The sequence below is a fragment of the Epargyreus clarus genome, unplaced genomic scaffold, assembly GCF_041222505.1.
Source record: "Epargyreus clarus isolate Ecla_fem2 unplaced genomic scaffold, WU_Ecla_fem_2.2 ptg000010l, whole genome shotgun sequence".
Taxonomy (NCBI): Eukaryota; Metazoa; Arthropoda; class Insecta; order Lepidoptera; family Hesperiidae; genus Epargyreus; species Epargyreus clarus.
Window position 1 is genome coordinate 1241036 of NW_027332218.1, and position 21558 is coordinate 1262593.

General features: G+C 36.2%; 3 protein-coding genes across 7 annotated transcripts; 1 reads left to right on the forward strand and 2 right to left on the reverse strand.

Moving 5' to 3' along the window:
• Nucleotides 1-1125: 1125 nt before the first annotated feature.
• Nucleotides 1126-7966, reverse strand: LOC140745263 (uncharacterized). 4 transcript variants are annotated; one of them, XM_073077012.1, is made up of 13 exons: nt 7866-7966; nt 7088-7212; nt 6543-6707; nt 5973-6140; nt 5477-5647; nt 4900-5295; nt 4410-4531; nt 3767-3850; nt 3481-3674; nt 3064-3177; nt 2563-2696; nt 2001-2141; nt 1126-1553 (listed from the first exon to the last, which is right to left on the reverse strand). In XM_073077012.1, the coding sequence occupies exons 2-13, from the start codon at nt 7125-7127 to the stop codon at nt 1363-1365; spliced, it is 1920 nt and encodes a 639-aa protein (XP_072933113.1). In that variant the 5' UTR covers nt 7128-7212; nt 7866-7966; the 3' UTR covers nt 1126-1362. The 4 variants fall into 4 exon arrangements, with proteins under 4 accessions (XP_072933113.1, XP_072933117.1, XP_072933114.1 ...); XM_073077016.1 differs by having other exon boundaries at nt 7870-7954; XM_073077013.1 differs by lacking the exon at nt 7866-7966 and adding an exon at nt 7290-7380.
• Nucleotides 7967-10116: 2150 nt separating this feature from the next.
• On the reverse strand, nt 10117-13670 carry ATPsynB (ATP synthase subunit b, mitochondrial). The gene is made up of 5 exons (XM_073077017.1): nt 13527-13670; nt 12233-12377; nt 11313-11511; nt 10606-10794; nt 10117-10347 (listed from the first exon to the last, which is right to left on the reverse strand). The coding sequence occupies exons 1-5, from the start codon at nt 13552-13554 to the stop codon at nt 10171-10173; spliced, it is 738 nt and encodes a 245-aa protein (XP_072933118.1). The 5' UTR covers nt 13555-13670; the 3' UTR covers nt 10117-10170.
• Nucleotides 13671-13910: 240 nt separating this feature from the next.
• Nucleotides 13911-21008, forward strand: Svip (small VCP interacting protein). 2 transcript variants are annotated; one of them, XM_073077019.1, is made up of 3 exons: nt 13911-14069; nt 15682-15846; nt 16633-21008. In XM_073077019.1, the coding sequence occupies exons 1-3, from the start codon at nt 14037-14039 to the stop codon at nt 16645-16647; spliced, it is 213 nt and encodes a 70-aa protein (XP_072933120.1). In that variant the 5' UTR covers nt 13911-14036; the 3' UTR covers nt 16648-21008. The 2 variants fall into 2 exon arrangements, with proteins under 2 accessions (XP_072933120.1, XP_072933119.1); XM_073077018.1 differs by lacking the exon at nt 13911-14069 and adding an exon at nt 14197-14477.
• The last annotated feature ends 550 nt before the right edge of the window (nt 21009-21558 follow it).

The window sequence follows — 21558 nt, forward strand, 5'->3', positions numbered from 1 at the left end:
TTAGCGATTTTCACCAAATTTTATATGCATATTCAGTAAGTCTGAGAATCGGCTACTATCTATTTTTCATACCCCTAAGTGATAAGGGTTGTTCACCCTTAACATTTTTTTATCTATATGGCAACACAAAGTTTGCCCGGTCGGCTAGTCTTATATAAATTATTATGTAATAAATGGAGCTCGCGGCGGGCCACATATCATGTGGACCATACTTATCCAATCTACCATCCAAAAGTAGTAGAATCATTTTTGGTTCGACTTTCGGGGCAGCGCCGCCTCACCTATTTCTCTACATTGTAAGAACAATGTTAAACGCGGCTATGTTCTGCTTTGATGGTTGAGACAGGAGACGTTAAGCACCCAAATAAGCACTCTCTAGCGGTTTAAGGTCTAGGGGACGGTCCGCCCCGGGCCAATCTTGAGGGGCCTCCAAACACAGTTACTAAAAAGAGCTTGTCAGAACCTAACAATCTATGAAATGTGTATCCGTCAGCTAAAAATAAGGGTCACCGAATCACAGGCGAACTTTTAGCACTGGAAGCCTCCATTCATCTTTCCGCCTCCGATGACTATAGGGTTCGTACACAAAACTGCGATGCGACGTCGCATCGCAAAAATCTGCGAGCTCCCTCGACGCATCGCAAGAACTTGCGAATTGATTCGCATCGCACAGTGGTTGTTGTTGTTGGTCACCCTGAGAGACGCTACGCCGCACGATATCGCATCGCAGCAATTCGCATCGCAATTTTCTGCGTTGCGAATTCGCATCGCGTCGCATCGCAGTTTTGTGTTCGAGCCCTTAGTCCGCCACTGGCACTCAGACAAGACTTTAATTCTTTCTGGGCTAGATTACAGTACAAATGTTCACCATCGCACTAGGTAGAGTTGTATTGTTCACACACACTTCCCACTTTCCTCACTATCCTCCTTACTTTGTCCATGCATAGGTTGTCTGGAAGAGATCGCTGCTTAGCGATAAGGCCGCCTATTGCATACGTTTTACTTATACAATTGTTTATTAATGTTCTGTTCTATTGAAGTGTACAATAAAGAATATTCTATCTATTGTACAAGTTTACGTAGAAAGGTATAACAAAATGAAAATAAATTTCACAAAATAAATTTATTTAAAAATAATTTAAAAGTCACGTTATAAAAGCTATACTGGTGCAAAAATAGATGGCGTTTTTAACGTCTCTCATATTACTTATTACACTATAGTGATTAAGTACACATCTTTGGTATTTTTATTATAAGAATAAAAAACAACAATTTTTAACAATATAAAAACGATATACCACAAACATATAAATCATCATAAATTGTATTTATTATTTTCCATCCACAAAAATATAGAATAAATTAATTTGTTTTCTTTTCGTCAGTTTTGGTTTCGTCAGTTTGTTCGTCGCTCCTGTCCCGTGCCCTCCAAGCTAACAGGCTGCATATGACTGAGAGTAACGCAAGCCCAGCGCTGCAGTAGCCCACCCAGTACGGGAAGACTTCGTTTTGAAGATGACAGCGCTCGTCTTCTAACCATAGACACGTGTGCTCTGAAAAAAATATAAATTTTGTTTATTACGGGTAGTTTTATTATGTTAGTAAAGTGGTCACTAACGAAGGGCAAACTGCTCCCTCCCCTTCCCACCAAGCTATTCGAAAAACATATCACACATTGGATATCTCCGTTTTGCCGTAGCCTAGGGGAATAGCTGAAGAAATGCAAACCATTGAAAGGCGACGCCTTTACTTCCTTACTTTAATGTCAAAATAGCCTACCGTGGGCAAAACTACAGTTGATACTTTATCAAAACGGAGGCAAGCTAGTACATTATAGTACAAAGTCTTCTGTGAAAAATGTATTTATCTTTTTTTTCTAACATGAAAATATAAATTAATTTAATTTTATTCACGACTTATTAAATTATAGTTTCACTAAATTCATCATTAACCCTATTATACAATATTTTATTACTATTAAAAAAACACACAGTTCTTACCTCGCAAAGCATTATAAGCCAGATGAGCCCCAACAAAGCTGCAAATTGTTATGATAGAGCTGGCAACACCCATTGCAAGGGACTTGTCAACAGGGTTCACGGCTCGAAGGACCAATAAGCCTTGCGCCTGAAGGGAGATTGCTGTGAAACGAATTCATTTGTTAAATGTTGTAATGGTAGGTGGTAATGGTTTATTTCTGTGAATATTGGTAGAAAGGACAATGATGCTAGGCCTGTAAGCGCACCTATTTCTGTCTTATAACAGCAGTATTATTATAAAGGTCGAAATTCAAGATTTTTTAAGTACCAAAGATCTAAATTGGATAGCTAGGGCCTACGAGTTCTAATTTAGTCTTCAGTGGCATCAATGGATCTGTGATCGACCTTAAGTAGGACTCTAATTCTATCTGAGGTTCATTGCCGATATCTATGGGCGGCAATAGCTACTTACCATAACTACTTTAATATTTAAAAAATATCCATTGGTAGTTGTCACTTACCATCAGGTGGATTACTCAGTTTCTACTTCTATAATAAAACAAAAACTTTAAATCAAACTTACTGGTAGCGATGGCCACACACAAGAAGAGCAGCAAGTGGAGTTGGTAGGATGGCGTGCAGTTGACGTCACTGCAAGCACCTACCGTTGCGATGGAATAAAGTGATGTCCCTGAACACGCACACTGTACGTATACCCTGGCAACATTCAAATAAATATATTTTGCCGCCCTTTCAGGTGACAGCAGGCGGCAAATAAACGGCAATATGATCTACACTACATACTGTCCCCCTAAGATTTTATATTGCTCTCTTTGTTTTAATTTTGCCGCCTCCTTATTGTGCCGCTTCCGACGTAACATTTTGCTGGCCAGAAAACAGATCGGCAAAATTCATACAGGAAAACAACTTACACACTACAAAAAGCTGTAACTTGTGAAATAAATTGTGAATATCGCATTATAAGGACATTTTTTCTTTTTTAGCATGTGATATAACTCTAAGAAATCTATCTATTTTCTGGATACGTAAGACCCTACAAGAAACAACATTTGAGATTTCTTACATTACACCGTTTATTTCGTGTTGTTGAGTGCAGCCCGCCTCTCTAGCAGATAAGAAGGTTAACAACGAGTCTGGTACACAAACAGGTGAAAACTCTTTCCAACTGGGATTGCACCTAAAACAGACATTCATAATTTAATGACGTCATTTCTTTGCAATGATAGCGTAGTGGTTGAAACTCGGTATTGTGATCGAGAGGTCCGTTATGCAAACTCCGGGCAAATAATGGCGAAGGAAAACCCTGAGAAACCCTGAGATTTCTACAAAAAAATCATTAGGCAAAACGCACTTGGCCAATAGAGTCGACTATGGCTAAAATCCTCTCAATCTGAGAGGAATCCTGTGCCCAGTAGTAAGACAGTAGCAACGCATGGATTAAAAATCAATGATAACGGGAAACATAATAAGTTTTACTAACTGATGTTCCCCACATCCAACGGGTTGGTAAGAGTCGTGGTCCATGCCAGCCACGATACCTTTAGCGCAGTCGCCAGAATCCACCAGTACGACATAGATAAAACAGGCAATCCCGCTCATAATTATGCCAATGTTGCTAGCCTTCTTCAAGAACTCTTTCGATAATTTGAGCGGGTAAAAGAATGTCGACGCATACTGAAAAAAAAAACAAAAAAGGAATACAGCTTATAAAAAATAATTATTAGTGGAGAAATAATTATTAAATAAGTAGCCACAATATTACTCACCAGAACTAAAATAACTAAAAAGACGTATCTAATAATTTCAGCTGTACTGTCGTAGTTACTTCTAGGATCAATTAAAAATTTTATCTGTAATAACAAATCCAGTTAATAAGCTTTTAAAAGGGTGCTTAATTTTTTCGATAAAAACGCTTAATTTTAAAGAGCTTAAAATTAGCTCATTCCCGTAGGGCTTTTTCTTGTCACGCGGGTGCCCGTATGCGGTTCTGATCCGCATGCATACCACTTGTATCCGTTCCTTTCACAGATACTTTTCCTGTCATACCTGCTATACACACGGGTTAGTAAGATAATGCAGCAAGTCAATTAACCGTTAGTCGTTTATGGGTCACGCGTGTGGGCATGCATCTGCATGACAGGAAAAAGGCCCTTAAAATCCCTTAAAACCCCTTAAGGTTTAAAAAAATATATTTGTCTCGCTGATTACTTAGCATTTGAAACATCTGAACACATTTTGATAAGATCACAGGGTAATTTTTATTGATATTTTATTTTTATCTTATTTCATTTCAATTTAAACACTGTAATAATTGATATAAAATTTTGAAGCCATGCCAACCATGTATGTATGAGTGGAACTGATAATAACTACGTATACATTTTAGGCATTTCTAAAAAATAAACAGACCTTAACAATCTCATCATTATTATATGCGAAGCCCCAAAGCGCAGCTGCCATGAGACCCATAGCAACTGCCTGATACATCACTAATTTGTTAGACACCACTCGTTTTAAACTAGAGCAGAAATCTGAAAAGATAACAAAATATGACAACGAATATAATTAGAGAATAAATAAAATATAATTCCCTAAAAACTAAATTGAATAATTTACTAAGATTTTTTTTATAGAAACAGACGAGCATGCAGACCACCTCATGGTAAATGGTTACTAACGCCCATTAACGTCTGTAATCAACCCAGATAAGATTAGATTCCTACCTGAGGTCGGCCACAGTTGCGCCCCTACCCCTGAGAACTAAGCTGGAATTCCTCGGAAATGTTCTCTCTTACCACACTTCTCTCTTACCACAATCTTCAAACTAAAAATAGGTGTGGTGGTGGTGCCGCTTGAGTCGAACTACAGAGGATTCTAGCATCTTTAATTTTATAATTACCTCTTTCTACAAGTTGCTCCACATTTGTATCAATTTCGGTTTGATTTTCGCTGTCTGTTGATTCTGTTATTTCTGGTTTATTTTCAATAACAACATCGTTTGTTGCCTTGGCCTCTGAATCATTTCCCGACGAATTTTCGCCGTCTTTTCCTTCAACGTCTTTTATCGTTTCCTCATCTTTATCTTTTATATCCGTTTCTTTATTATTTGTTACATTTTCTTTATTTAATGGTTTTTCACTTGTATTTCTTGGTATACTTTGCACTATCTGTACCAGATTAATAACAGACCCTATGACAAGGCCTCTTATATGTGAACCACTATAGTCGTCGACTCCCGTTGTGGCTATTTTATCCCCAAGGATAAGTGGCACCACACGAGCTATGACGAAGGTTCCTGTAATAAAGTAAGTAATTGCAGAGGGTAATGTTTCTCATGTGTATGTATAAACGGCTTAACAGATTTTAACATATGAGGTGTCTGTCGTTGGATTCGTCTAAATTGTGGGAGTAACATAAGCTATATTCTTAAGTGGTCTATATTCTTAAGTGGTTTTTTACCATCTTTGATTACTTACCGTAATTCAGGCTCATATATTTCGGATCATGCCGGTCCATATGAGCGGCGCCGTGGGTGAAAGATACCACCCTGGTCAAGGAGAATACTATACACGATACACTCAGTATTAACAATCTGGTTATAGAATTTAATGAATATCCAGTAAAGATAAAGCTTCTGAAACAGTTTTCTGAAATCAAAAATCGATATGGAGTAAATCACGTTATTTTAAACATAATTTAAACAAATACTTAAATATAATTTAACAATCTGATTGAGAATATGACTGCTCCTTTTAGACTTACATGTAACCAGACCATAGAAATTCGTTATTAAAATTTCTTGTCCGTTTGTCTGTCTGTAAATACCATAATTTTGGAAATACTTATATCTAATGATTCTGATTAAAATCACCAAAAAGATACTGATGTTGGGTCGGTCAAAAAGCTACAAAACAAAATTCGCGAAACTTCTAGAAGAAATAAGAAAGAAAAGCAACTTCTATTTCTACTTACCTGGGTTCTCTCCAAAATTAATATCAGGTACAGCGTACCAAGTAAACGATATGATTGTCAGTATTGACATCCATGTTATAAGGGTAGTTCTTTGAGACCTTATCCCGTACCAGGCGAAGAAGGGACCCAGTAATGCTTCCATGATCGATGTGCCGATTATAAGGGCGTCTGAAAGGCAATATTATTAATCGCCCATTGGCTAAAAACTTGAACAACTGGTAGTTTTTGCGATTATAACGTATAATAATTACCGCGATTTTCATACGTTGCTCGGAGTCTTTAAAAAAATTAAACAAAAAAGCATAAAATTTAAGGACCTGCAGTCGGCCACAGTTGTGTGAGGACTCCCCTTGAGTTGGAAAGCCACGGAAAAGCACGTCTCCCTCACCACATCCTGGGGTTGATTGCAGATGTCCATAGGCGGCAGTAGCCACTTACCATCAGGTGGACTGCATGCTTGTCTGCTACTCCTATATTATAAAAAAAAAAACCTGAACATAGCAGCGCTATTATTATTTAGCAGAAAAACTAAAGCAATAGCCATAGTATTTAATTCCAATCAATTCTTACCAGTCGTATAACTAGGCAAGTCTCCATGTCTTATGTTTTGCTGTAACATCTTGTAGATACCCACTTCAGCAATCGTGGTGGTGATGATAGCTCTCATCAATCCGCCACTAAATTTGCTAAAATCAAGTTCCTCTGGCATGAACCATGACTTCACTTTGTTTTTTGCTGCAACGATTATAAAAACGCTTTACTTAACAATAGGCACTAAGTAATTATTATCAAAATAAAAACATTAATAGTGGCGTAGCATTTGATCCGCCCGTGGCAAAAGTTGCCGCCCTGTAAGCATGTCGGCATGAACAACATTCTCTTATATGATTTGGCGTCCCTAGATTATGCCGCTCAGGAAATAGGGCGGCATAAAAAGTCCCGCCAAGTATAATATGAAGAAGCTATCTCTCTTCGAAGTTCTCTAATTTTACTACTTTCCAAAATTCACTCTCATTACTGTCCTACTGAGTTAAGTTTTCTCTCCATGTTCACCTCTACGCTATGTGCTTCGAAAAACTCAGAACCAAGTAAAAATTATAATATAAGGCACTTACCACTTGTGTAGTATGGCAATTTATCTAATATCGACGTCATTTTGAGCTCAACGAAAAATTAAACGTTCACTCTTAACTAAACTGACAATTTCGAGACTGCAATTTACCTTTAATGTAAGTGAACGCTGTAAATTTAAATAAATATATCAGTAAACACAACAAAATAATAGATTACATAGGTATAATTTGAGATCATTTCTACCTAAGAAAAGTAGGAAACCAGCAAGCAATTCCAACTGATATAAAGTGCTGCACAACTGCTCGTGAACAACTGTAGCCAATACTAATATGATAAAATTCGAAGAGAATATAACAGAGTTTTCAATTGCCCATAAAGGGGGACAATTTATGATGAAATTGGCAACATTGAAAACGTCCCACCCGTTAATTCCCATTATGTGGCTAGTGGCTATGAGAATGCCGGCGTGCCGGCGCCATCCATGCAAACACGATATGTATCGGATTGCACTCTTATCGTAAAAAAGATCGGAAGATTTAAAGTTCATTTATTTCGTTGAAAAGGAAAGTATCGCCCTAGTTGTTCTATTTAAATTACAATAATAAAATTATCACACAAAAAAATCAAATATTTCATTCTAATTATTTCACCATGCGTCACCATCTTATAATAATATTATTTCACAATATTATAATAACAGTATGTAAAATATACCTATTTAAAAGACATATCTAATAACATTTACTTACTTACTTAAATTATAAAATGATGATATTAAAAACATAATTTCGCCAAGCTCTAATAAAAACATTCACTTACCTACCTAGTGAGTCAGCCTACTCATAAGTAACTTATACTGTGGTGACTTATTAACAATCTGACAGGTATTTACCCTTTATACCAAATTAAAATTTAAAAAAGCGTATTAAAAATCCAACACGCATCTTGGACACTGTTATTTACATTATTGGCCACAAATTTTATCTATTTCAATTTTCCGAGGTTTGTCAGCAAAGTTTACATATCACGATGATTGTATCATTGTACCCACTAGATGAGTCACACGTCACTTTACGTTTGCCCAATCTTATCAACATCAACAATATCAAATTAATACTAGCATTATATATCACGTCAAGCCAGTAGAGATGGATTAATTACAAATGGTAATCATTAGCATAGAAATTGTCAACAGATTTTCAATTAAGAGCGTTTAAATAATTTGCTACAGGCAAATTATAGATTACTAAACGTAACTGATAAGTTTATCGCTTCAAGCGCTTTATTTCATCGCGTTAACCTTCACGAGGGCAGGAGTGGTAAACCTAATGCTATTTTCAACGATTAATTAACAAACGCCGTGTTTCATAGTTACGTGAAGCGGTAGAACGGTATGGTATAGGAAATAATGAAATGCATTGTGCAGTTGTCATTAGATGCTGCGAAAATTCCCATTCTGTCTGCGCCCACGCAATTATTTACAATGTTAAAGAGTCGCAAAGAGAAGATTGCAAATGGTTTTTCAGTCGAAACTGAAACCAAACCTTCGGATACTTTCCCTAGTCTCTTTATTTTTTATAATATAGGAGTAGCAGACGAGCATGCAGTCCACCTGATGCTAAGGCTACTGCCGCCCATGGACATCTGTTATCAACCCCAGATAGGATTAGATATTCCTACCTGAGGTCGGCCACAGATGCGCCGCTGCCCCTGAGAACTAAGCTGGAACGCCTCGGAAAAGTATGTCTCCCTTACCACACCCTTCAAAACGGAACACAGCAGCGCTTAACACTGCTGTTATGAGGCAGAAATAGGTGTGGCGGTGGTGCCACCGAAGTTGAACCACAAAGGTCCACCTTCTCGGTCGAAACCGAACTTTTTGGCAATTGACAAGCTTGACTTTATCATTGAAATTAAATAATATACTTAATTCTTGAAATACAAAAAAGAAAACAAAAATCTGACTTATCAAACGCGACTGGTCAGCGTACTCAGTACTGAACTGAAGTCTGAAGGTCAAATGGACACGAACCGTCTCGTGGACGCATCGCGAGCATAGCGAACGCAAACCAAAAGTTTACGAACGCTTGTTTCGTTCGAACCGAATCGGTTAGGTTCGGTTTGGCCGTCAACGGAAAATTCGGTTGGCCAGGAACAGCAACCCTTGTAGAGTACTTGACTACATACACAAAACTATTTTATTTAATTATGTATTTGATTCTTTCTTTCCTGCCTCCCGAGATCTGTAGCCGGGCTAGGTAATCATGCCCGGGGAGCGGCCGTCCAACAGTCACAGTTCGGAGCTCGTATATATGCCAGATATTTAGAAAACTTCGATAGCGTGATTTAGAATACTTATGGCGCCATCCCTTGACAAGTAGCGAGAAGTCGCCACACTACAAGGATTTTCAGCTATACTTATGGTTCTATCCAAAATTACTTTAATTAATTTAAGTTATAAACAGGTTCTAATATGTTCTCTAAAGGTTGTAGAACTTGTACAGTTCGACTACCAAAATTCAGGCATACACCTCTATATACCGTGAAATAATTCTTGCATTTTAGTGGAAGGGTGTAAATACAGGCCGACGTACTTATCAGACAACCATCTCAATCCTCGGGAGCGACACTACTATTATCGTCTTCACATAACGCCTGTTGTATATGGAGTTGGTTACAGATGTTCATTACCGGCAGTGACATTTATCACTGGACTGCAAGCTCGTTCGCTTCTTAAATCTCATTATAATGGTTTTGGCAACGAGAAATCTCCCGCCGTGATAGGTGATCATGTTCTGGGACTGCTGTACTCTAACAGTCTCAGTTCGCTTGCATATATAGTGGGTTTTTTTCGCTGGGCGAACACATCATCCCGTACAAAATAACTATAAAGCAATATAATCATCCCCTAATTGTATAATAGTATTTACTTTTAAAAGATTTTAATATGCGCACATACGAAGTTTCTTTCGCAATGAGAAAACTTTGATAGCATGATTCAGTAAGCGCCCTCTATTGACGAGTTTCAGGATAAATGGTATCAACTATGATTAAAAATAAAACCAAATAATTAACTGATTACGATCTCACTTTATTCATAAATAACTGGTAATATACTACATATTTAAGCCCTGGCGGCGAGCGCTCCGAGGTCAGCGATGCAGCGGTCCAAGGTCTGCTTCTCTTGGTCTGGTGTGATGGCCTTGGTCACATTGGACACTATCCATTCAACCATGTGCTTCTGGGCGATGCGGCGTTCCAGGTTCGATTTCTCCAGCTGGTAGTCGAGACGACGTTTGACCTGGAATTTTACAAATATTTTCATCAGATTATGTATGTAGTAGTATGTAGGGAAGCTCTTTTTGAACTGTAATCAACCCCAGATAAAATAAATCTTACCTGAGGTCAACTACAAACACATTGCTATCCCTGGGATATGTGTTTGTAATTTTAACATTACTTGATCAGTACATTCTAGTACGGGTAGGTGTGCCGCTGGAGTTAAACCACAAAAGTCTACCACTTTCAATATAGAATCGTTTATATCAAAACTACTCACCTCATTGTAAACGTTCATCATACGTTCCCTGTAAGCAGCTTCAAGCTGAAGCAGGACGTTCTCCTTCTTAGCTTCAATGAGCTGCTCCTGACCCTGGGCCCTCCACTGCGCGTCCTTCTCCTGAGCGATGGCATCTTGCAGCTGCTTGATCGAATTCTCTCGGTCTTCGTTCCAGCTGTTCTCTACTGCCTACAATAGTTTGCAATGAATGATTAGTATATAAAAGTGTAAACACACCTGTAAAAATATCGCCTACGCCACTGCTACAATTAAAACCAGTTATATGACACCGTAATGTTAAAATAAGAAGCCGTTTGGGCTGTACGGCGTTACGTAATAAGACCATTTTGACAATGACACTGAGTATGAAATGAAGTACTAATTTCAATTAGAAAGTTTTCAAAATAAAAAGAATACAAGTCTATTCTCTTAGAAAAGGCTACGAGGCAACTGTAACCTTATTTTATGACATAGCTGAATGTTTCAGCCAGTTTCTTGGCGAAACTAAGCTACCGACGAATTCCAGTTTTTCGATATGTGTGTAGCTCTGGAGCCAACCCACTTTTTGTCGGATTTTTATTTAACAGTCAGTATTAATACTCAATCTATCAATTTTTGCCTACCAAAGAACGAATTTTCACAATATCAAGTACTAATACTTGTCAAATTTCATTCTTACTTAGGCAATACTAATAAATACTACTTACATCAACTTCTTTGTCCAAGTAGGCACCGAGTTTGGGTCCAAACTTGGTAGCAACGTAGTATACCATCACGAACAACGACAGACCAGTGTAGTACTCGTGCTCCATAACATAGATCTCCTTGCTGCAGAGGTAGGTGGCGAGACCCACGCCGAATGTGTAGGGGCCGGTCACACCGATCTTCGGGTGGAAGAATTGGAACCTGGAATAGATTTTTTTTTTAATTATCATAACAAAACAATTAGGAAAATTTTTTGCGCTTTTGCCAAATGATTTTCTTTTTTTACTTTTTGATTAGCTTTCGTGTTCGAGGTGGTAGAACAGTTTGTAGTTTGACTCCAGAGGCGTCACTGCCACAGCTTTTGAACGTTTTTTTTTCACATGCTTTCGAAAGAGGTTCGCTATGGAGAGAAAATGGCGAAAGAAACTCCGTATGTGCGCAATTTAAAATCTTTTAAACGTAAATACTCATATCACACAATGTTATGGGATGAATGTATTGTTTTATTCTATTTCTACGGGATATGTTCGCCCAGCGAAAAAATCTCACTATAAATTTAAAAAAAAACTATTTCTGCGAAAAAAAAACTATTTACCCGAGATAAGTGTTCTAAATTAACCCTCATGGGTAGCAATGCATTTGTAGTCTTTCTTAGGTAGGACTCGTGGACTGAACTGCTTGTTCAATATTACATAAGCAGTTCAGAAATTTGACTGCTACACCTATGTTTAGCATTATTATTTACTGTGGCGCCCTCCCGCTACTCTTCAAGCCATAGCGCCATGAGTATTCTGAATAATGCTATTGAAACTTTCTAAATATCTTGCATATATACAACTTCCGAACTGAGACTGTTGGAGCGCGGCCACTCCCGGGGCATGATCACCCAGCCCGGCGAGGGATCTCCCTTTGCCAAACTTACCATTCTTCAGGCACGAAGCCAAGCCTGACTTTGCCGGGCTCTCCTCGGACGGGCCTGGGGAAGTTCTTCTCATCTCGCACGCCACACGCGTCGCTGGCGGAGCCCCGGGCGACCAGCGCTGTGCACGCATTCTGTCGGGCGGCAGCTGGAATTTTACAGAAATAATCGTTTATACATAACATTTATTTAAACATTACATTTGTAACATATCTTTACATAGGTTTATAAAGAGAATTTATTATCTACTAGTGTACTGAGAAAACATGAAATAAATAGTAATGAAATATATTTTTATCCAAGGTTCAAATCCCAGGCACGCACACTCTGATTTTTCCAAGTTATGTGCGTATTAGAAATTAATGTTCACTTGCTAAACGGTGAAGGAAAACATCGTGAGGAAACCTGCATACTTGAGAGATTTATAAAAAAAAATCTCAAAGGTATGTGAAGTCTACCAATACGCACTTGGCCAGCGCGGTGTACTATGGCCTAATCCTTCTTATTATGAGAGGAGACCCGTGCCCAGCAGTGGGACAGTAATGGGTTGTTGATGATGATGATGATGAAATATATTTTAACGAATTAGAGGCAAATTATATACTTAGCTATTTAATATCCTGATAACAGTATGATGAAAACATTGTTCCTTATAACAATTCAAAAATTATTAGAAAGAGAAAAATCATTAGAAAATTGCTATAAGTATAGACCGCATAAAAATGCTAGTCTACTCTGAACATAGAAATGAATCGCATTGCCATAGCAAATTGTATGACTACACCTGCTCGCAACAACTTCAGAGCGGACTAGCAGTTTGGCGCGGACTATATACTATTATCATCTAAAAATATAATAAACATAATCATTACAATAATGAAAATTCAGAATTACACCAACATTGTCATTAACAGTTTCTAATAAGAAAAAACAACAATTATTTAAGTCAAATAAAACAATAGATAAGCAAAAGAACATTACATAATTTTTAACCTATAAACCTGCAAATTCCTAAAAAATAGGAATGTCAAGATATCAGCTGGAGAAAATGTAAGGTTATATTGTAATTAGTAATTTAATATACAAATTCTCTTACAAGTCGGAAATCATCGAAACAGTTTCAATTACGCAAGTTTAACAAAAACAATTCACTATACGCAGAAAAACATATTTTTGAAAAAAGAACATTATACGATACCTGTCAATCCGATTACATAAACCACCGTAACTCGAAGGTTATTATGTTTTTAAGTTTAATTACCAAAAATTATAAAGCGGGTTAATTAATTATACGTACCTGAGCGCAAAGCTATGCGAGATAACATTTTTCCGTTTAATATCCTATTTTAATTGAGATAAATACGGAATTTCGACAGTTCCCCAAGTTAATCTACTTTACGCTAGTGTTGTACAATAATCGGTATTCGGACTATTCGCTATTCTGTTCGGTATTCGGTAGTAGTAGGCAACACTGTTAAATTTAAATGATAACGATATATCGATTTTGCGTGCAATCGATATCTTATTGCGCCCATCATATTATTTCAAATACAATAGCTTTTTAAGGAATCAAACTCTTCTTATTAATTATGTATTAATGTTTGGGTTAACATAAATAATCAATACCCCTGCATTTGCGAACTTGTGACCTACTTTTCAGTAGTTGGTAATAATTTCGCAGTATTGATCGATGATATGGTATATCTAGCTGTATTTTGAATTCTGCGGTGGTTGATTTACTTGGCGATTGCGACTGGCCGATTGCAGTATTCAAATTTCTTGCATTTTGCTTGATTTAAAGTGAAAAATGGCTAATATTAATACTGTTTGGAAAAGAATGGTTAGTTTGATACTATTAAACACTTGAATTGATTAAGTTTGTTGTTATATTTTAGTTTTCTGAATATGCACGCAAAATGTTTAAATTACGTTGTAGATAGAGATTCGTGTCAAAACCTACACGTAGCGCTTGATACACCTTTATTTTTCCGAGTTTCTTGGAATTTCCATTTCTTTCAACAATATTTCTGATATTATTCCTAAACTGTTACCTACCACTATAATTTCGGCTGTATATTTTTGAACGCAAAGGTCAAACAACTGTCAAATATTTTGACGTCGTTGGTGATAAGAATCGATGTGATGGTGATGTTGTTTTGGCGAGAAATATAGTATTTTTTTAAACAAAATGGGTATATTTACATCCTGCTGTAAGCCTTCGGCGTCCGATGTGTTAACACCAGATGCTGTAAGTTTCGTATAAATTGTTAATTATTTTTACAGACACGACTCAATAATATATTCCAAATATTTTATCGGCTATTAGAAAACTGGTTAATTTAATTATGTATCTCACGTGATATACATACCTTCGGAATATCTATTTCACTAAATTATTAATGTTGATAAAAGTTTTTGTTGTTTGTTGTTGAAGGACAACATATTGTTGCATTTTGTTTGTTTATATCAGCAACAATACCTATCGTATGCTATGATGCAAGTACACATTATACCTATAGAATAAATTGACATTTTTGTTTAATTGGCGGTAGAAACTGGTCACTGTCACCGAAAGATATCAAGTTAATTGCAAATAAGATTAAAACCCCATTTGAGTTCACCTACATTAATATTCTACCTGAGGATTAAGTTAAAATGTATAATAATATAAGCAATAAAGACTTGTATGAATGTGATTGCCATACATTTCTATACAGTAATACCTCGGACTTACACAATTGGTGGGACCGAGTGATAACCTCATAAGTCGAATTCGCGTAAGTCAGGGTATACAGGTACATAACATCGTATGGTATGATTTCGAATGTGTTGACTTCGCGCAACAAATACAATTGTTTATATGAATAATTATGGGGTCAGTAAGGGTTACTATGACTTGATTATGGATAATGATCCATCGGTATGGTATGGATAATAGTCCATAATCGAGAGTTGCGAGGCGCTCAAACCAAAGAAGAATCGAGAACAAGGTCAATTTCAAAATCGCGTAAGTCGGGGTAGAGCAAGTCGAGGTATTACTGTATTGTATGAAACAAAATATGGTTAAGACACAGATCTGATGCAACAATGGTTTTCCAATGCAATGTTAAGTAAAAAAAAAAATGGCAGATTTTTCAAATTGTAGTATACTTTCTCTGAGTATTTGAAGCATGTAAATTATTGTACAAAGTATCACTGTCATGCCTATATACCAAGCCATTTTTGTCTTATGTTGGATGTGTGTGAATGTCGGCGAACTTACATATGAACCAACCATCTTCCTCTTGAGTGAGAAGGCATCTGTGTTCAGTTTTAGGCAAAATATATGTTTTATATGGAGTTGATTCCGGTTGTCTATGAGAAGCAGTTATCATTTACCATCAGGTATACAACAAGCTTTTTGGCATTTTAATCTTATGCTAAAGTAATTCAGTAACTACTCATGTTGTCAGGAGACCAGACGTCGCCAGCAAGTGGAGGCAGCAGAGAAGCGTCGTGCCGAGGAAGCAGCCCGAGGGGTCAAGGACCCAGAGAGGGTGAAGCGCATGCAACAACGTGCTGACGAGATGGAGAGACGTGAACAGGAATTGAACAGGGAGGGGGGCGCTAATTTGAGGGTATGTTTGATTGACGTTTTTATTTGACGTGTGACGAGTGGCCTGGCGGGGCTGTCACCTTAACAATCTGACGTGCAGAAGGTCCCAGGTTTGATCTTCATCCAAACAATGAATTTAGATTTCTGTTCCAGACACCCAGATTTTCATGTTTTCGTATGTAAGTGTCTATGGCACTCACGACAGAGGTAATCCTCGTGTCGGACTAAATCTAACAGTAATCTTTTTAGGGTTTCATACCCAAAGGGTAAAAACGGAACCCTATTACTAAGCCTCCGCTGTCTATATGTCTGCCCGTCTGTCACAGGGCTCTATCTCCTGAATAGTAATAGACAGGTACTTTAAATTTTTACAGAGCATGTACATATATTGGCCGATATAACATCAAATACTAAAAATAAAATGGAGTTGAAAATAAATGGGGGTTGCCATACACAAAACCGCTCTTTGCCGTTTTTGCTTTATCTATTGAACCGTAATATACCTATTACGGGCAGTTCAAAGTTTATATAACTTTGAATAACTTTGTAATAACTTCAATGTCTGCTATAATAACGAATACTAAAAATAAAATTAATGTGAACATTTTGGTGGTACTGAACCCTCAGTCTGCGAGTTCGACTTATTTATGACACTGTAGCAGTAAATGTGCATAAAGTAATTATTTCAAATTTTTTGTTTAAATTAAATAGTTTAATTAGTATTGGTAATAAAAAGTTTTCCTTTTAGTTTTAGTTAAATAGTTAATGCTTAGTAATATTTAGTTTTCTTTTGATTTTTTGATTCCAGTGGACGTCAGAATGAGACAGGGCGGCTGGTGAGTCTAGCCAGCCAGCGGAAACCCAACCGGTACCAACTAAAGAGGAGAAGTTCAAATACAAAAACTGATGCACTTCAACACAATGCTTGTAGAATACTCAATGTGTGACTTTGTTGTATAAGTATGAAATTATATATGTATGTATTGGTGTTCATTTTTAATTGAATATTGTGTTTTCAAAAGCAAGTTCTGGAGTTTCGTAGACTCAGTAAAGATTGACCAGGGAGGTCCAATTGGCATATTATTTTTAACACTAAGTAGTTTTTGCGTTTTGATGCAAAGGTGGGTATGTCAGTTGACTGAGTGTAACTTAGTACTCAGGAGTGGGAACAGATTTGTGATTGACTTCAGATCCGTTCCCACTCACATTCACGTTCGTTCTGTGCCTTTATTCTAGAGCTCTATGGAGCTGATTGTAGATTGTTTATGGGAGACAATGCCCACAACCATCAATTTTGTTATCTCAATGTTTAAAAATATGGACCTCCTTGCCAATATAATAAAATTCTTAAAGAAGATACACCCAGAAAATATTGGGTTCATCTGTTTCGCACCATCATCAAAGATGGAAATGGCTTTCAAAAAAAAAATAATCCAAAATTGCATCACCATTTTTTACAGCACGACGTCGTTTCGTGCATTATACCATATTGCGATGTCGTGTCGTGATTTGTCGTGATACACGAACACGTCTGGGACTTTCACGACACGATATCGGAAAATGGCACGATATGACGACGAATCGTACGTACTAAGGCAACGTAGAGTTGTGTATAATAATTTTGGTAGATAAAACTGAAGACTTATACAACAAAGTTATATTATGTATATTTTAAGTACTATAACACATATACGTAAAAGGTGTAAAACTTTGCTTTTGTCCTAAATGTTCCTACTGTGGTGTTATAATCGTAATGTTATTGTTTAAGCGTGCTTTTTAAATGTTATTATAATATTACAAAGTCTTTACCCATGGGGAAATAAAATATGAGTGCATTAGGGATGGACGTCAGTAACCTTACTTGTTTTTACCCATCAGGCGAAAGAATTTGAGTGTTATAGGGATAGGCGTGGGTCACGTTATTAATCGATAGATTCTTATGCATTTTTCAATAATAATTTTGTTCATAATATATTATTTGTAACGGTAGGTCATTTCATAATGACTTCGCAACAATAATTAAATTTGTAGTACATATGTAATCTATTTAAATATGCTCTCTATAATCATTTGACAACTGGGTTGCTGAGAAATGATTAAAAATATAATAAGTAAAAATAATTTTACGATTATCCAATATTTATAGTTTTATTTTTACTATTTGTTATACAGTGATGAATGAACTATCGATAGGATACGTATAGGCTAATACATCACTACGCTTGCCTATGTATGTATAGATGATATCGATAAAAGTATGTTATACAGTGGAGCGGAACTATCGCCCCTTAAGGCCGGTAAGTGCGACAGAGAACACTACATACGGCGTCCCACTCACTCCTTTTATTCTCCCTCGGGTAACAACTTTCTAATAGTATTTTAATTATTGTTTTTAATTTATATGTATATAATGTTAGCTTTGTTATGCAGCTTTTTGGAAAAAGAACTGGAATTCTAGAGATTAGTTATCATGTGATTTTCTTTTTCACATTTACAAACGGTTAAGAGTGAGTCGGGCTAGCATAGTAGCTTTTGATGTGTTGTGATTTTTTTTTTTATAATTTGTAACACGAATTAGATTTTTTTTAATCTGTCTAAAATTGTTTTTTTTTCCATTAATAATATTATTTTATTGATAGGTATAATACGAATGCGTTTTTTTTCAACGACGTTATATTAATTTAATTATTCATTAAATAACTTAAAATTATTATTTAATTTCTATAAGAAAAGTAATTTGCTTAAATTAGGTGTTTCATTTATGCTCGCTTACTGTAACCTTTTAAAATTAAATTGAATTATTTATTAAATATTATATATATTATTAAATCATAGTGTTCATTTTATGTATGTAAAATGTAGGTGCATATATTATAATTATATTAAATGTGGAATGTTTATTCATGTGTAGTTTACATAGTTACTATAAGCACAATTATCACTGCCTAACTCTTTTCTACACTTTGTTTTATCACCATTACTTATAAATTCTTATATTTAATCTTTAAAAATATGTATTTGGCTCGACTTGGCGGAGGCACTGCCGTGCCTCCAAATATTTAATTAAATCAGGTCAATCAAAACCGTACGATTGCAATCGCTAAATATTTGTTGTGTGTTCTTATGTGCTCAAGTAGAAGTTACTTTTCTTACAAAGAATCGACATATAAGGTGTCGACCTTACTTGTATGTTTGCAAAAAAACACTTATAACACTTGAACTTGAGAAAAAAACTACTCACAAGAAGTATTACTTGAAAAAATGGCAACATCTGTTTACAATTTTAATCGTACGGATCTTCTGAAGGAAGTTCTAAAGGCAAGTAAAAAAAAAAATGAAAACATAATGCAAAAAATGCTTAAATGTATTTTGGTTTATATATATTTAGTTCATATTTTGAATAACTCTGAAAATACTTTAAAAATCTTTTACTGTCATTTGTAATATTTCTGTCTACATTTTTTTTTAAATCTAATCTTCACGAATTCATGAATGATATATTAGCTTAACACTTGTATTCAATGTTATCGTGTTTAGCTCTCGTAGAATTATATATGTTAACATTGGCGTAACTATAGGGTGACTGGACTAGCTAAACACCACGGGCCCCCGGCCTGACGGGGCACCCGGCCCGTGAGACAAACTTTTCCGAGGCGTTCCAGCTTAGTCCTCAGGGGTAGCGGCGCATCTGTGGCCGACCTCAGGTAGGAATATCTAATCATACCTGGGGTTGATTACAGATGTCCATGGGCGGCAGTAGCCACTTACTATCAGGTGGACTGCATGCTCGACTGCTACTCCTATATTATAAAAAAAAAATCAGTAAAGTACATGTTCGTGAGTGACAATTCCTTGGGGCCCCATGTAATAATGTATTACAGTAATAACGCATAGTGATTTTTGCCATGGGTTTCATACAGTATAGTTACGTCACTGTATATTATGTATTTTATCAAGTTGGAATCAAGTAGGTGTGTGTACTGCTGGTATACCGATTTAAATACAAATTCAGAGTATTATGCTGAAATGGGGTTGTACTATTTTCTAGGTGCTTGTTGGTAACCGCAGAAAATAAATGACTTTGGAAGAAGTGCAGCTTCTTGACTTAAATAAGGCGACAAATCTTAGTCCTTGAAAGTGTCAACGCATCTGTGATCCGCTTTAAGTAGAACGTCTCAGATGTCTATGCGACATTGACCACTTACTGTCAGTTGGACTGCGTCATTAGCTACTTCACGGTTAGCAAATAATAACACTAGTGCCTATTTCCTCGTACAATTTATACCCCTTAGTCATGTCCAACAACCACAAGAAAGTGGTGCTATGGGAGTCACTAGACACTAAAATACGCGGGCCACATATTTAGGAGCAGTACAGGAAAATTAAGAGATTCTTTCAAACAATGTAATATTCATATCTGGTTAGTAATAGAATTCGACGTATCCTAACTCAACCTAACATAAGTGTCATCGTAAAATTTATCTTAGTAGCATGCTGGGTTGTAGGGGCGGCATTATTTTGGGGAGTCAAATATATGAAGGAAAGGAAAAGCTTTCAAATTTAACTAACGCCGCGGTATTTTTAAAGGGCGGCAAAGTTTCTGAAATAATACCAATTTTTTCATTAACTTTCTGACGTTTGTTTATATTTACAGACATTGAGCGTTTTAGACACATATTTCTATATAATATCGTTACATGACCGCACAGCGACAAACATATTGCATAATAATATTTTGTCTGCCAAAGCACATGCAAATGTCTGACTCGCTTAATGTTTGTAGATAAAATCGAACGTTTATTTCGGAAGCTGCATAATACAATTTCACCTTATAGTAAAACCTTTTCATCAACCTATTCTTCATAGATTAGTATCTATGCTATCCTTATACTCTTGTGGAGACCGGCAAAACTTCCGCCCCGGGCAACAACCCCGCACTACGCCACGAAAGTTCATGTATTAAATATGTAGAAATTCAAAGTATTTTCGAATGTATTATAAATATATAGATAAGCCTAAATTATTCTAACATATAAAAGAAAATTGTACTGTTATTCGATATGTAGACAATGGTTCAAATGTAGGTATATCGTGTTTGCTAAATATATACATCAAGGAATATTTTTACTAATTTATATAATAAATGTTAAATGTATCGAATATATAATAAATGTGGATGTATTATTTGTTGTTTTATTTTTATATCAATTAAAATAATTCGCCTAGTACGAGTCGAACTCTTTTACAACTTTCGTTCAACTTTATTATATTTAGTGTCTATCTATTCCGGTTCCAGAGATAGAGCTCTGTGGCAGACGGACAGATAGAGAAGTCTTAGTAATAGGGTTCCGTTTTTACCCTATGGGTACGGAACTCTAAAAAGGTACTGGGTCTGAAAAAACTGCAATTTATCTAAGACTACGAGTATGTACTACAAATTACTTCAAAAATACAGAGTTTTCTAGTAAGGTTATTATAATTCATGCAGAACTTGATACCTATCCATTATTTTTAATCATAAACTTATTTTTACTGACATTAAAACAAAATCATTACTTAATAAAACTTAATGCGCAGTGGATCAATAATTACATCTACAGACAGAGCGTGTCAGACACGTGAAGTATTCTGTAGCATTACCATGAGTTTACAAAAGTATTACTCGCTAGCGACTGCGTAAAATAAATGTATGAAAAATTGTACAGCGCCTCTGGTGGTTACTCGTAGAACTAAA